General features: G+C 32.4%; 1 protein-coding gene and 1 pseudogene across 1 annotated transcript; one reads left to right on the forward strand and one right to left on the reverse strand.

Annotated features, from left to right (window-relative positions):
- Positions 1-1,067: 1,067 nt before the first annotated feature.
- On the reverse strand, positions 1,068-2,666 carry LOC123219694 (berberine bridge enzyme-like 21). Its single transcript, XM_044641685.1, has one exon. It carries the CDS (start codon positions 2,664-2,666, stop codon positions 1,068-1,070), a length of 1,599 nt encoding a protein of 532 aa, XP_044497620.1.
- Positions 2,667-5,901: 3,235 nt separating this feature from the next.
- Positions 5,902-7,494, forward strand: LOC123219695 (annotated as a pseudogene).
- Positions 7,495-17,362: the final 9,868 nt, after the last annotated feature.

Genomic DNA, 17,362 nt, shown 5'->3' on the forward strand with positions numbered 1-17,362 from the left:
ACAAGTACCTAATGGGCCTTTTGGCAAAAATTTATCATTTTCCGTTAAAAACATTTATTCAATTTAATAACCTTTTTTGATAAACTTGTAAAAAACTAATTACAGTTTATATATATATATATATGTTAGTGTGTTATAAGTACCATTTATTTGAACATATCATGTTTGGTGTATCATATTCTTTTAATATTTATGATAGTGACATTCATCATATAAAATAAAAATTAAAATTTTTAAATATTTAACAAATAATTGTTAATCTTGATGGTTATCAATTACATTATTTTGAATTGAAATTATTGACTTATTTGTATTCTTAATTAGAATATTTTGTTTCATTATCACTAGAATTGATAAGAGACAATAAGGAAAGTATTACCTTAAAATACAATAATTTTATTTTGATAAAATGTTATTTCACACAAAAATGTTTTTTCTAGTGTTATTTTGTAACAATTTTTGTTCTTTTTTTATATTTGACAAAGTGTATTATTTCGTAAAAAATAAGTCATTACAGGTTGTGTTTTGATATAATTTTACCTTTTACATAGTCTAGATTAATTCAAATAAGATCAGTTAATCCAAAAATATTTGAGTTCAGTTTAAGGTTAAAAAATTTTTACATAATTTTTTTCGAATTGGATTAGGGTTTAAAGTCTTCAACTATAAACTTGAACCGGTATAACACAAATAAAACTTGATGACACGAACTGTCAGGTTTATCAAAAACCTATATATCGTATCTCATGTATCATATTATAAGGTACATCTTTTTTAAAATTAATAATAATACAATAATAGGAAATTACAATTATTATGTCATTATCTTACAAAATATCACAAACATCTCTTAAAATTCTAAAATTTTTAATATACACCCTTATCATGTCATTACTTTTCTAGAAAATGTGTATAATTTTTACATACATAAGGATACATATAGTAGGAAATTAATAATTATGGTCACGAAATTAAGCATTTTTAATATAATTTTTATTGATGTATAAAATAGACTGTCTTTAAATCAATAGTTGGCTTACATTTGATAAAAAGAAGCAAATTTTATATTAGGTAAATGACGAATGAGGAGGGATGCTCTGCTCGTTTCTGAAGAAATTTTCAGGATCAAACATCGCCTTTACCTTAACTAATCTCTCGAAATTCCCATTAAAATACTTCCTTCCGTAGACTTCTCCTTCCCTATAACTTTCTTTACCATGATGATTAATCCCAATATCAAGATCTCTGTAGTTCAAGTAAGCACTTCTTGGATTTTTTGACACAAATGGAGTCATGAAACTGTAAAGACTCCTCGCTTGAGCTGTGCGGTTCTTTTCAAGCTCAACATCAGCCTCATGCCAACTCACCGAATACTGAACTTTGAACAAGTTTCCAGCTCTGTGTGGCATCGCCGTCTCCCACGGCGGAATTTCATCCATTCTTCCTCCGTAAGGATTGAAAACCAATCCAGTTTCCCCCAATTCCACCATAGTTTTCCATAGCAAGTTCAGGGAAAATCTTGGAATCGGCTTCTGAACGTAATCCGATTTCCTCTTCAAAAAATCAGCCTTGTCAAGATTCCTCTCAAGCAAGGCATCAGGTTTAGTGCCATAATCGAAATTACTCCACCAAAGAACTGAATCAATCCAACTCATCTCCATACAATTTTCTTTCTTCAGCCCCAGTTCAGGAAAATCATTAGCCAAGAGGGACACAAGACTGTCAGCTCTTCCTAAATGCAATGCCACAATCGTTGCTCTAACAGTCATCGTCTTGTTCCTCGTCACCGGCTGCAAAAGTATTCTCATGAACAAATTTTTATCTGTCTTGGGGGCCAGAAGCTGCCATTTATAAACCATTTCCGTCGCATCTTCTTCTACATATCTCTCAACTCTGAAAACGGTAACTGTTTCAGGAACCGGTACCAACTTGATCTTATACGACAGCACAACGCCAAAACTGGCTCCGCCGCCTCCTCTAAGCGCCCAAAAAAGATCCTCCCCCATCGCTTGACGATCGAGAATTCTCCCCTTGACGTCAACAATCTTAGCATCAACAACATTATCAGTTGACAAGCCAAATTTTCGAATCATGTTGCCGTATCCTCCACCGCTCAAATGCCCACCAACGCCAACAGTGGGGCAAACGCCGGCGGGAAAGCCGTGTACTTTACTGTTCTCCCAAATCTTGAAGTAAACTTCACCCAATGTAGCTCCCGCTTCGATCCACGCAGACTCGTCCTTGATGTCAACACAAACTGACTGTAAATTAAACATGTCAAGAATAAAGAACGGGTTTTCAGAAATGTATGATATGCCCTCATAGTCATGGCCGCCACTGCGGATTTTAAGCTGATAACCAACTTGTTTGGAGCAAATCACCGAGGCTTGAACATGGGATTCCTGTAATGGAGTTATGATGATTAAAGGCTTCAACGTTTCGGAGTCATTGAAACGGGCGTTTCGGATATACGCCTGTAAAACTGAAGCGTAAGACGGATTTGTTTGGGCGTAGACTATCTTTGAGAGTTCATCTGTGGAGTTTGTTTGTTGCGTTAAACATTGGAGAAACGTTTTATAGACTGAATCTGAAGCACCCCATGAAAGTGAAAGATTCAGAAATTGAAGTAGGAAAAAAAGAATCAAAGCCGATGATCTTTTCTCCATTGTTTTTTGCTTTGTTGTAGTATGAAAACTCAAAAGAGATATGGCATTTATTTACAACATTTAAGGCAGCTAAGTATGAGTCAGATCAAACAAAATGCTGGAAATAGAAATCAATTAAACTGGAAAATTCATTTCGAAAATTAGTTATTTAGGCAAGAAAGTTTACCAAAATCTATAACTGCCATCTTTATTCTTCACTAATTATTAGAAAAATCAACTTTAACAAAATTTGTTGCTAGTACTTGCCACACAAATTCAATAGCATACGTTGATTATTTACAATCTTAAATTTGATCTTATCTTTCACGGACTTACCAGCTCATTGATCGATAACTATTTAACTAAACTTAATTAGGCGGAAGTGAGAATGAAAAATGGGTATATTTTGTTATAGAGATAGTTTCTTGACTAATACTATCTGTCTTTAGACAACAATTTGTATTAATATATCATTGTTTGTGCATAAAATTAAAACATTTTGCAAAACTAACCATACTTTGGTTGAATTTTTTTCTGAATATTTTTTGGTAAAGGATTCAAGCACAAGGGAGATTTTATCTCACGAGTTGAACAACAATGATGTTTATGAAAGGCCAAGTAATGTACATGCATCACCTTTACAATGTTTGGCTACGGTCATTATCTATACATCCTCGCATGATTGGTATAAGCATCTTGGTCATCCATCAACTTCCAGTTTCTTGCATCTTATCAAGTGTGGTGTAATTTCATCATCTTCAACGTCTTCTTTATCTTTTTTTTATGAGTCATATCAATGTAATACGAGTCATAAGCTTCCATTTGGTGTGTATGATTTGATGAGTTGTGGTCCCCTTAATTTAATCGATATTGATGTATGGGGTCTAGCTTTTATGTTTTCAATTGATGATTTTCGTTATTATCTTATTTTTGTTAATCATTTTATTAGATATATATGGTTATATCCCATGAAAAATAAAAAAGATGTTTCCCTTTTGTCTCCAACAGTCAAAAACTTAGTCAAAAATTATATCCATCATGTAATTGTGTCTATTTATTTAGTTGAGGGGGGCAAAAATTTAAAACTTGAAGATTTTTTTTATCTCATCGAATCATCGACTTACAAAAACATCCACACACACATGAATACAATGGTTTTTTCGAATATTGTCATAGCCGCATAGTTAAGACTGACCTCACTCTTCTACACCAAGCATCACTCCCCTCTTCCTTTTGGTTCTATGCATTTCAACCAATTGCATATTTAATGAATCGGCTTCTCACTCCAACCTTAGGTCTCAAATCTTCCTTCGAAATTTTATTCCAGACATCTCTAAATTATGTCAAACTTTTAGTTTTTGGGTGTTTATACTATCCTCAGCTGAAACTATAGAGCAAACATAAACTTGATGCTCCCTCTAGGCTGTGTATTTTTCTCAATTACTCACTCAATCAAAGTGTCTACAAGTGTTATGACCAACACACACAAAAGATTTTTATCTCCTATCATGTGGTCTTTGATGAAAGTAAATTTCCATCAAGGCCCACTTTTACCCATGAAACTTCACTTGCTTTGCCAAATTCTAATGTATCTAATAATACCTCATGTCCCATCAATTTTGGTCCATCACATTCACACTCCTAAAGTATTGATCATATGGCAAGTTTAGGCGATACCAAATATATTCTTGGTTTGCATGGAACATCAAATCGATCTAGCTTTGGAATAATGCTCTCTAGGTGCCATCTCTTCACCCACAGTCAATCAACTACATCTTAGTCCTACATCTTTTGAACAAGGTATGTCACCACCTTTTAACTCTTTTAATCCTTCCCAACTTCCTCAACCCATATTGTCCTCACCAACTTGTATTCCGTCACCCCCAAGTACCTGCAAGACTACATCCTATGACAACATGTGTGTCTTGGACCTTAGATCTTCCTTTTGAACCTACATGTGTGTCTCAAACTCTTCATAGGGAAGAAGACAAAATGCCTTTCAACATGCCTATAAGTGTTCCAGGGTGAATATGTTAATTTCTAAAACAAGATCGGGAAAATGTCCATTTGGTCTTAGTAAGTTTAGAAAAATGAAACTTGCACCCCCAGTTACCTTTCATATCATGATATTTAGACAAAATGCTATAAATACCTTTTACCATTAAAAGCCCACAATTAACTTTAATAGATGAGAGAGAAATTAGCTTTTTAAACTTAAAAGGTGAGAATATCATTTTCATTAGACCTTGAGTGAGTAATAGTCAATTGGCCTTAAAAATTTATCTCTTATACTTCATATCAAAACCTTAACAACTTTAAAATGCTGCATTTTGATTATTTTTTTTGTGTAATTATTATTTTTAAAACTATCGGGAGTTATAGTAAAATTTTCAAAAATATTGCTGAATTCCACAAACCCTTTAAAAATTTGATTAACGCCTGTAATATTTTTAAAAATTTTAATTTATTCTCTACACTTTTGAAAAGAAAAAAAAGGGGTACGGAAAAAGAAAGAAAATATAGAGAAAAAGAGACATAAAAAAAAATGTAAAATGACTTTCTCTTCTATTTAATAGAATTAACTAAAAGAATTAGATGGTGAGTGTGAATTTTACTTTCTAAATATTAAGGGTGGAAATTTGTCACTTCAGTGAACCTGTGGGACATAGTCATTTGACCTTTAAAATGGTTTATGTAGATTATGATGGCCAACTTACGCATTAATATTGCATTTTTTATTTTTAAAATTTTTAATTAAAATAATTTTTCAATATCACATAAAAAAATATGTCACTTAAAAGAGAAATAATGCATCAACTGGATTGTATTGAATCTACGGTGAATTTTTCAGTAAAAAAATTTAAATCTACGTATATATATATATATATTAATCATTGCAAATTTTTTCATTGATGAATAAAAGGTATTTAGTTTAATTTTTTTCCTATCCAACAGAATTGAACAGAATAATTAATATTTATTGACTGTCTTTATTTGCTTCAACATTGTTTAGGACTGTCTTTATTAGGTTATATATATGTATTGAACAGAATAATTAATATTTATTTACCGTCTTTATTTGCTCTAAGATTATTTAAGACTGTCTTTTATTAGGTTAAATATGTGCGTGTGTGTACATATTTTTAAAACCAACTTTCACATTTTTCCAGAATTTTACTAGCTTCATTTTATTTCTATAAGTAAAGGAGCTTTTTTTCCATTTTCATGCGCACCAAATTCAACAATTTTCACAGAAATGAAGCCTCCAAAGTCTTTAATCATCTCCCAATTACTTGCTTTTGTTCTTCTTTTATCATTTCAAAGTGTAATTTTTGCGGAGTCTCATGCGAGTTTTCTTAAATGCCTTTCGACTACTAATGCCTCCTCCAGCATTTCCCAAGTAATTTACACTCGAAACAACTCTTCATTCTCATCCATCCTGGAATTTTCTATCAGAAATTTAAGGTTCTCAACTCCTAAAACCCCAAAACCTCTACTCATTATAACACCACTAGAAGTTTCCCACGTTCAAGCAGCCATCCTTTGCTCCCAAAAGCATAACCTTCGAATTAGAATTCGAAGCGGCGGCCATGACTATGAGGCTCTTTCTTATGTTTCTAATGTCCCTTTTGTGATCCTCGACCTCAAAAATCTCACTGAGATAACCATAGATGTAAAAAACAAAACAGCTTGGGTTCAATCCGGGGCAACCATTGGCCAACTTTACTACAGAATTGCAGAGAAAAGTAAAACTCTTGCTTTTCCTGCAGGAGTAGCCCCCACAGTGGGTGTTGGGGGACATTTGAGCGGCGGAGGTTATGGTTTCCTAATGCGGAAATTCGGCCTTGCTGCTGATAATGTAGTTGATGCGCTCTTGATTGATGTTAAGGGTCGCTTGCTCGATTGAAAATCAATGGGAGAAGATCTTTTTTGGGCCATTCGGGGGGGCGGTGGAGCCAGCTTCGGAGTCATCCTGGCATGGAAAATAAACCTGGTAACTGTTCCATCCACCGTGACTGTGTTCACAGTCCAGCGAACCCTGGAACAAAGCGCAACAAAGATTGTCAATAGATGGCAACACATCGCAGATAAACTTCCGAAAGATTTATACATTAGAATTTTCCTACAGAGAACAAATTCCAGTTCAGAGAACACAACAATTGGAGCTAAATTCGAATGCTTATTTCTTGGAAGGGTTGATTCTCTTGTTCCATTAATGCAGAAGAGACTCCCGGAGCTCGGTTTGTTGAAATCAGACTACAAAGAAATGAGCTGGATAGATTCGATTCTTTACTACGCAGGATTGGAGGGAAAATCCATGGATGTTTTGCTGACAAGGACTCCAACCATGTCCCAAACTTTCAAGGCAAAATCAGATTATGTGATGGAACCGATTCCTCAAGCTGCATTTGAAGGAATATTTCAAAGATTTTATCAGAAACAAGTTGAGGGCCCTGTAATGATCTTGAGTCCATATGGTGGAATAATGAATGAGATTTCAAAATCAAAAACTCCATTTCCTCACAGAGCTGGAACCATTTACAAGATTCAGTACTGGGTATACTGGCAAGGAGGAGGAGATGAAGCGGCGGAAAGGCACATCAAATGGGTGAGAGGGCTGTATAATTACATGACTCCATTTGTTTCTAGTAATCCCCGAGCGGCATATATGAATTACAGGGATCTCGACATTGGAAAGAACAATATTAAAGGAAACACAAGCTTCCAGCAAGGTAGCGTTTGGGGATTTAAATATTTTAAAGAAAATTTCAACAAGCTGACGCGTGTGAAGACCATGGTGGATCCTGATAATTTTTTCAGGGATGAACAAAGTATTCCACCAAGTTAATTATTCAAAATAGAAAAGAATCCATGGATTGTGGCATGAGATTTATTACATAGTTATATAAGTTTTATCTATTAATAAACAATGGTACTTTTTTTAACTCTCTCTTACGGGAAATTGTTTTCTTGTATATCATATTAATTTCCTTTTCGTAGTGCCTCACTTAAAATTGTCTTGCTTTCTCTGTTAAGACTTCCTTCCATTCCATTCACTTGTAATCCGATGAAAATTGCATTACAATGAAAGTTTAACTGTTACTCTTTGCACTATCGCAGAGATCATCTCTATCACCAAATGACAAATTGTAATCACTCACCCACTAGAATAATGTTCTCTCAACAAGCCCTCTCTTGATGTTTGATCTCTGTCTACCATTGAAGGTTGCACTCACTCACCCATAAGAATAATATTCTCTCTGATGTTTAACCTTTTGTAGTTGTTAATTTGCAACACTATTTTGTGGTCATATTAAAAAACAATTAATCTAGTAGTTGATTTTACAAAATCAATAGAACTCCCATGCATGTCGTTGATTTTGGTTGTGAGTAGCTGTAAAGTTGAAATTCACTTAATCTAGTAGTGTGTTGATTTTAGCAATAAATTATTTTGTTGAGTTGTGATGATTTTAATTCTTTTCTTTAGAAATTAAACATATTCAGTATGGTTTATATATTATGAAATATTACATAATTTTTATTAACATATATTCAAATATTCTATAAAGGATTTATAAATTGCCCACCTATTTAGCCTTTTAGATCACCTTTATAAAAAATTTCCCCTATAGGACATCTTCGAGGTTGTACCAAGTAGTGATTTCACTCAAGGTTGTGCCATGACATAGTTGCTCCATTAGATCTCTCATGTTGCATGTGTCTATGTGAACACTTTTGAGAAATTTTATTTAAATATAGTAAGGTTAGAGACCTAGACATGATGTTAGAAATAAGTGTTTTATAGAAGCTGTAGAATTATTTTCTAAACAATTTTACAGGACCCATCTTAGCTTCTTAAATCTCATAAGAGTGTTAGGATTTTATAGGTTAAGAAGGTTGGGACAAGACCTATCAACATGGTATCACAACATAGGTTTTAGATTCTAAGGGCATTTCATGAAGGATGCATATAAGTTTGTTCTAAAGTCAATTAAATTTCATTTTGTAGACATTAACATGAGATGATGTGGCCAACCTCACATGAGACCTATTGGAGATTTATTAACTCTTTAAGTTGTAAGAGGAGGAAAATGAACCTAGACATAATGTTGAAAACCCTTTGAAATGGATAAATGAACTTAGGGAGAGGGGGGTTGAATAGCTACTTAAAAGGAATTTAATGCACACAATTAATACGAACAATTAATTAATAAACAAAAGCTCAAGTAAAAGAATAGAGTTTAGAAGAGCTCAATTTATAATGGTTTGGAATTTTCTCTTGCAAGCCTCCTACGTCCATTTCTTCAAGCAAATCACCTTAGAGTTCCATTATCACTTCGAAAATTCTTTACAAGTAGTTTCACCAAGATTTCACCTAAAAGTAGTAGTTGAATTAGGATTTCACTCACATGGTTTTGAATACAATGATTTAAGTGTATAATGCCTCACAAAGGCTAGAAATACAATTTAAGCATAATAATTTCTCTCAAGGATTAGAGTATGAGCCTAGTGAGAAAAGGTATGAAAGAGCAATGAAGAGAGTTGACCAAATATTATCACAATAAGCTTTCTAATCTCTTTTCACTTGAATGTTGCTCAATTTATAGGCACAATGGGGTTGAGAATGATAGAGACATTTTCTTCCAAAAACTACATGCAGACAGTCTAGACATCTCTCTAGAACGATTGATATTTGCTAATTGCAGCTAAAAGTCAGCCTCGGTCAAAGCTTTCAACAGTCGACTTTAAATGCTCATGTCATTTTTGTACTAATCGGTATGCTTTGGAGTACTAATCATTCGTGCCTTTGAATTCTTAGTCTCTTGAATCACTAAACTATGAATGAGGCATGTGGCGACTAAGTGTGTGACCTTCATACTGACTAAACTTTTTACTATGAACTATTGGTACAATAATATTAACTTTTGTTTACTTGGCTCTTGATTTTGACCGTGTTGACTTGATGTGAGTGAGCACTATACCAAGCATTTTCCTTGTTGCAAGCATAAAATAGGTACCAAATGTGTGTTACAATATTAATATCAGTCATTCCTATCCAAATGGAATCGTTCAAGATTACTAGAAGAGTGAACGAGTTGGCTTCCAAGTAATTGTTTGCTTGGTACCAATCGTTCTCTTATGACCATCGACCGTTCCTAAGTCAATTCCTGTATTTTTCACATTTTGTCCAATTTGTAATGTTTTAACTTATTCTTTGGGCTTGTTAGCATTTATAACTTATGTTTTTATCATCATCAAAAAACTTAAAGGTCTAACAATCTCTCTCTTTTTTATTAATGATAAAAAAAAATTCAATGTTAGGTTCAAAATAATTTTTAAGACAAAGTTGAAAAATGCATTATGTATCTCCCCTTTCAAAGTCTTATAAGTTCTTGATTTCATTAACACTCATTTACCAATATGTATCATTAACAAGTTCATAACAAAATTTGACATAGTTCCCCTTATTTTATCTCACTCTTCCTTTTCTTGTTAACAATAAAGAACCATTGCTGAGATATAAACTAATGTCCAATCAAGACAAATGTAAGAAATTCAAAGCAAATACAAGCATCAATAACATGTATATGGGTCCAAATATTCATCAAAGTTCAAATAGACAAAATATCTTTAAAAGTTTAACATCCAACAAAGTTTAAACATAAACTAAAATATAACAACCACCAAATGTAAAGCAAACATCTAAACAAAATATAATATCTATCAAAGTTTAGACAAAATTTGACTACAAGCATGTTAGACATGAAAGAGATGATAATGTGCCTCAAAATCATATGCAAGTAAAAGATGAAATAAAATAAATGTAAGATCATTTATAGTTCTCCATCCGGTCCCTAAGCTCTTGCTAAAGATGATCTTGCTCCTTCATGATCTAATTTTGCGTCTATAAAATTTGATCTTGCCTTTGATAAGAGGCCAAGTGACAAGTGTCTAAAGCAATAACCATACTAGTCAAACCATTTAACCTCTTGTCATACCTATGAAACCCCATATGAATCTCATCTATGCTGAGTTGAAATGCCTGAAAACCCTCACTCATAAAGTTCATCATGTTAGTGAGTTGGCCTTAAATAGATGCCTTAGAATCATCATCTAGACTTGGCCTCTTTTCTAGTCTAGAACTAGATTTTAGAGCATTACTTGGTTGAACTTGAGGAACCTCAAATTAGGCTTCATTTTCTTGCTCTAGAGGAGGTGGAGGTTGTTCATTTTGAGCTTTTTCTTCTTCTTTAATAAACTTATAACCTTCTTCCCCATTTGGTTTAGTCATTTTCACCTTCATAAGCGATTGAGCTGTGAAAGGAAAACTGTACTTGAAAGGTCTTCTATGACAAGCTCCTTCTTCATTCAAATCAAACCTCAAGTTTGAGCAATAAAAAAGATTAGCATCCCAAAATGAATATGATGTTCATTATTCCTTATAAAATGTTTTTGACCAATTAACTATCTAATTGTGTCGACCCAAATGTTATTCACACCACAATACATTAAAATCATATCTTCAACTGTAACTTGTCCATTTGACTATTTTAGGCATTTAGAGTTTATGAAATAATCTTATGAAGCATTTTCATAACTAGTCTTGTTATCTTTGACGATTTCAAAGTATGTGGATCATACTCTTTATGTCCACTTATGTCTATTCGGGTTCCATTTGATCTAAATTCAAAAACTGCATTTAAAATTTCCTCACAGTCACAATCCTTATGAACTATAAAATCCAACTAACATCTCTAGGTTCACCTTACACTCTCTTCTTCTTAACCTAAACTCTATGGTGTAATCCAAAATTTTGTTTCAAGCATCTGTTTTTATTCTCAAAGAACTATAAAATTCATAAACCAAATTCACATACACATCCATCCTCATGAAAAACAATCTTTCAAAATGCATTTGCCTAATTATTTCTAGCAAATCATCAACAAGAATGGGAAAAAACAATCACCTTCCAATACCAACTGATTTACAGTGAATGGTTTCCAAGGTTTCCTCTTGGTTATCATCTTAGACTCAAATGTCATAGTGAGACAGTCAGCTTAGAGGCACTTCTTCTTGTATTCAACAACTTATCAAAGGTATTGAGTTTGAGTAGCAATGAAAAGACTTAAGAGGTGTAATGTTATGATGCAAATGTTGAATGATACTAACTGATGGTAGGGGAGAGATTTTCATGCTTAAAGTTTTCAAATGAAAGTGATAATCTGCAAACCCTTTTTTTTGTTTAAAAAATTAGTACTAAAGCAATCTTTTAATATTTTTTAAATAGCATGTGAGGGAACGATTGTTCCTTCCCTTGTAATGATTGGTGCATAATGTAAAATGATTGAAATATTTGAAAATCCAATTAATTGATAAGCACAAACAAATGGTACAGGACATGAACATTAATTCATGACCCAAAATCCAAATTTTTAAAAGTTTTATGCAATTTTACAAAGATCAAAATGCCTTTTGACATAAATCTTGGATAGTTTAACCAGTTTGAGGACATTCAATATGATTCGTATTTTGATCAATTTTAAACATAAGTTTAAATTGATTTGATTCGAATCTATTTTACGCAATTAAGCAAATATGACTGTAAAAGCATTCTAACTCAATCACATCCATCCATATTTCATGTAATTCACATAGAATATGCATATATACCATAAAATCAGTAAGATAACATACAATATCATTACAAACAAGAATCATAGCAATGAAAACATTAAACACTTACTTGGTTTGTATCAATCATACCAAGCTCTCTTTGAATGAAGTTAAATTGATCATTATCAAAAAGTTTAGTAAAAATATCATCAAGTTGAATAATGGTATCAATAAATTCATTTTTAATATCACACTTGCTAACATGATTAGGCAAGAAATGGTGTTTAATGTCTACATGCTTGGTTCTAGAATGCAAGATAAGATTTTTAGAAAGTTGGATGGTAATTGTATTATCACAAATGATTGGAATATTTTTTATTTCAAAACCAAAATTCATTTGTTATTGTCTTATCCATAAAAGTTGTCCATAACAACTAGCCATGGAAATGTAATTGGCTTTCATAGTGGAAGTTGTTATCGAATTTTGTTTTTTTGAAAACTATAAGACTAATATGTTTCCTAAAAATTGACAAATGTCACTTGTGCTCTTTCTATCAATCTTACATCTTAGAAATTGACTTCAAAAAATGCCTTTAATTCAAATGATGATCCTTTATGATACCACAAACCAATGTTTGGGGTGCTCTTAAGGCATCTAAAAATTTTTTTCATGACATTTAAGTGTGATTCCTTGGGATTATCTTGAAATCTAGCTTACATGCGTACACGAAACATGATATTAGGCCTAGATGTCATTAAATGTAATAGTGCACCTATCATACCTTTATATGCTTTAATATCGAAACTTTTGCCCCTCTCATCTACATCTAGCTTTATTGAAGTGCTTATGGGAGTGGGTTGCTTCTTGGCATTATTCATTCTGAATCTATTAAGGAGGTCGTTCATGTATTTCTATTAATTGAATAGAATTTTCACCTTAAATTGTTTGATTTGAAGACCAAAGAAGTAGTTAAGCTTTACGATCATACTCATTTCAAATTCTCCCTACATTATCTTAGAAAACTCTCTACATAAAATTTTATTAGTAGAACTAAAGATGATGCTATCTACATAAATTTGCACTATTAAAATATCATGCTTATGTTTTTTAATAAATAAGGTAGTATCCACCTTTCCCTTTGTAAAATCATTTTCAATAAGAAAATTGTTCAATCTTTCATACTAAGCTCTAGGTACTTGCTTTAAAACATAAAAAACTTTTGTAAATTTAAAAACATAGATTGGAAATTCTTGATTTTCAAAACTAAGAGGTTATTCAACTTATACCTTCTCTTGTATAAATCCATTTAGAAGATTCATCAAATACCACATGTATAGATGTGGTATTTGATGATTCTTAGTCTCCAAAATCACAAAACCATGAATGAGACATATAACGACTAAGTGAGCGACCTTCATACCAACTAAACTTTTCACTACGAATGATTAGCACACATATAAGAGCGGTTGATACAATAATGTTGAATTTTATTTACTTGGCTTTTAATTTTGACCATATTGGATTGATGTGAACAAGCATAATACTGAGCTTCGTTTTTGTTCCAGGCATAAAATATGTACCAAACAAACGGTATAATATTAGTATTAATTGTTCTTATTCAAATATAATTGTTCTAGAATTCTAAAGGCATGAACAACTACACAAATGAGTGATGAAGGAGTTGGCTACCAAGTAAATATATGTCTAGTACCGATCGTTCACTCTTAACTACTGATCGTTCCGAAGTCAAATCTTGAAATTTTCACATTTTTTCCAATTTGTAGTGTTTTAACATATTCTTTGGACTTGTTAACATTTATAACTTATGTTTTTATCATCATTAAAATAGCTAGAGGTTCAACAAAAGTAATAGGAGAGTCAATCACCCATGTACCAGAATCTCAAGTCCCACTAGTAAACTCAGTTAAACATAGTCCTAATGTAGAGGTTAAAGCAATAGTTGAGCTAAATGGGAACCTAAAGCTAATAGGATTAATGTAGAGCAAATTATAGGAAGATTAGCTTAGTTAGTCACTAGAGTGGCTCATAATTAACCTATAATACATCAAAAAGGCATTAACACAATTAAGCAGGCAAGGAAACTAGAAGCTAAAACTTTTGGTGGGACTGAAGATCTTATAGCTATAAAGTCATGCATGATTAAAACTAAGCGTATATTGGAGGTATTAGAATGCTTAAACACTAAAAAATTATGGTTTGTTACTTTTCTCTTGAAAGGTAGGGTATCACTAATGAAAAATGGTACAACAAAAATACAAAGGTCTTACATCAATAACTTAGACAAATTTCTATGAAGAGTTCTCGGATCATCTTTATTCAAAGGTGCATGATGATGCTAAATGAAATGAATTTATTAAACTGACCTATAAAAGTATGTTTGTGTAGGAATATATAAACAAATTCATTGAGCTCTCTTGGGTTACCCTATTGATGTAGTTGATGAGAAAGAGAAATGTAGAAAACTTAAAGAGGGCCTTTGAGGATTAATTAAAACAGTAATAACTACTAGTTCCTACTTAAAATTTGGAAAATTAGTAGAGGCAACTATGAGAGTTAAAGACAATCTTATAAAAGTATAGGAAAAAGAAATCTAGGCATAAAAATGTAAAGTTAGTGATTAGGCATCAAGTGGGCATAAAGATAGAATATAGAAGAAAGAAGGCAAATTTTCTAGGCAGTCAAGTGAATCCTTTCATAATACAAGATCTAGGTCTAAAAGGGGTTAAAGATAGTTTCTACGATAATAGCCAATTGGTAGCAACATTTAGGATCAAAGATCCTTTGCAAGTGAATTGCGGAGTAATAAGGGTCAACACTCTTAATTTAATAATATTAGTAGATTCCATTCATGATAATTCCAAAGAGGGGCATTAAGTTGTTACCATCATTTTAGGAAAGACTGACCTTTGTTAGTATAAGGCAGAATGTTACCCAAAAAGAAATCAAACAAAATATTCAAGAGAATAATGGTTGATATCAGAGACAATAAAGGCCTCAAAGCTTGAGAGGGAACTTATACAAGTACTTAAGGGTAAGCTAGTGTTACCCATTGTAGCAGTAGTAGACATAAGGGACCATAATATCTTCAAGCTCAAGCACTTGTGTTTGCTTTAACATAACTAGAAGCATATGCCTTTCCATATGTGGTTACATGTACGTCACTTATCTTTGATTGATAGTTTTCACTTTAACTAGTCTTGATTCTAATCATTCTTTTGTTTTGTATGCATTTGCTAAACATGCCAATAAAACGTTAGAACCCTTGGAATGTAAATTGGAAGTACCTACTCCTATATGAGAGTAACTTTTTATGGAGAATATGTACAACTGTAGCTTAATAAAATTAGGTACCTATGAGCTAGAGGTAGATCTAGTTCCCTTAAACATCCAGGATTTTGATGTGATTTTAGGTATAGATTGGTTAGTTTGTCATCATGTTATTGTAGATTATTTTCTTAAGGAAGTAATCTTTCATTTTTATGTTATCTCAGCTATAGTTGCTAGACAATTTCTTTAGAAAGGGTATCAAACTTATCTAGCACATGTTGTGGACACTAAAGTTAGTGAATCAAAGATAGATTATATTCCAATAGTTAGAGATTTTTCATATGTATTCCCTGATAGTCTGCTTAGACTACCACCTAATAAAGAGAATAAGTTCACAATAGATTTAATTCCTAATACAACTTTTATATCATTAGCCCTTTATAGAATGGCTCCTTTCAAGCTAAGGGAATTAAAGGTGCAATTGCAAGAGTTAGCAAAAAAGGGATTTATCAGGCCTAGTGTATGTCTATGGGGAGTGCTTGTGCTGTCTGTTAAGAAAAGGTATGGAACCTTTGGATTATGCATTGATTATAGACATCTGAACAAGGTGACAATGTATAACAAGTATCTACTGCCTCAAATTTCATATTTATTTGATCAATTACAAGGTGTTAAAGCTTTCTCAAAGATAGACTTACACTCAGGGTACCATTAACTAAAAATTAAAGAGTCAGATGTTTCAAATATTACTTTCAAAGCTTATTATAGACATTATGAATTCTTGGTGATGTCTTTTTGATTAACTAATACGCTAACAACATTCATGGATCTGATGAACATAGTGTTTCTCTCTTTCTTAGACCAATTTATAAAGGTATTCATTAAAGATATTTTGGTTTATTCAAGGAGTGAGACCGAGTATGAAGAACACCTAAGAATGGTCATATAAACCTTACGAGACAAACAACTTTATGCTAAATTCAATAAGTGTCAATTTTGGTTAGATAAAGTTGTATTTTTAAGGCATGTCATTTTAGTGGATGGTATCTATATTGATCCACATAAAGCGGAAGCAGTTTTGAAGTGGGAGAGACCTGCCAATGTTATAGTTATTATAAGTTTTCTTAGTTTTATTGTGTATTATCAAAGATTTATTGAAAGATTCTATAAAATAGAGGCACTGTTAACTATTCTAACTCAAAAGGATGTTAAATGTGAATGGGATGATTAATGTGATGAAGTTTTAAGGAATTAAAAAGAAGATTGATTGTTGCCCTTATACTTGTCTTACCTTCAGGTATGATAAGTTTGTGATATATAATGATGCATCCAAACAAGGTTTAGGTTATATGTTGACGCAACATAGAAAGGTGATAGTTTATGCCTCTGGGCAACTCAAGAAGTATAAGATAAATTACCCAACTTATGATTTAAAACTCATGGCTATGGTTGAAGGATTAAAAATCTGGAGACATTATTTATAAAAGGTGCCTTGTCAAATTTATACAGATCATATGAGCTTGAAATATTCATTCATATAGAAAAAGTTGGACCTTTTACATAGGAGATAGATTGAGTTTATTAAAGTTAATGATTGCATGATTGATTACCATCTAGGCAAGGCCAGTGTTTGTAAATGCATTTAGTAGGGAGTCTCTAGGTGTTGTAGCACATATGAAAGTGAAGCCTTATTCCTTCAAGTTCAACCTATCTTAATTGATTGATTTTGTGAAATACAACATTTGGAACTTTATCTGATAAAGTTAAAGAATGAAGTAAGTAGTGGATGTGAAACAAAATTAGTGTGCCAGAT

This window comes from Mangifera indica, chromosome 6, assembly GCF_011075055.1.
Source record: "Mangifera indica cultivar Alphonso chromosome 6, CATAS_Mindica_2.1, whole genome shotgun sequence".
In the NCBI taxonomy this organism is placed as follows: domain Eukaryota; kingdom Viridiplantae; phylum Streptophyta; class Magnoliopsida; order Sapindales; family Anacardiaceae; genus Mangifera; species Mangifera indica.

Excerpts from the sequence above, each read along its gene's own strand:
- LOC123219694 (XM_044641685.1), bottom strand. The coding sequence starts at position 2,666 with ATGGAGAAAAGATCATCGGCTTTGATTCTTTTTTTCCTACTTCAATTT.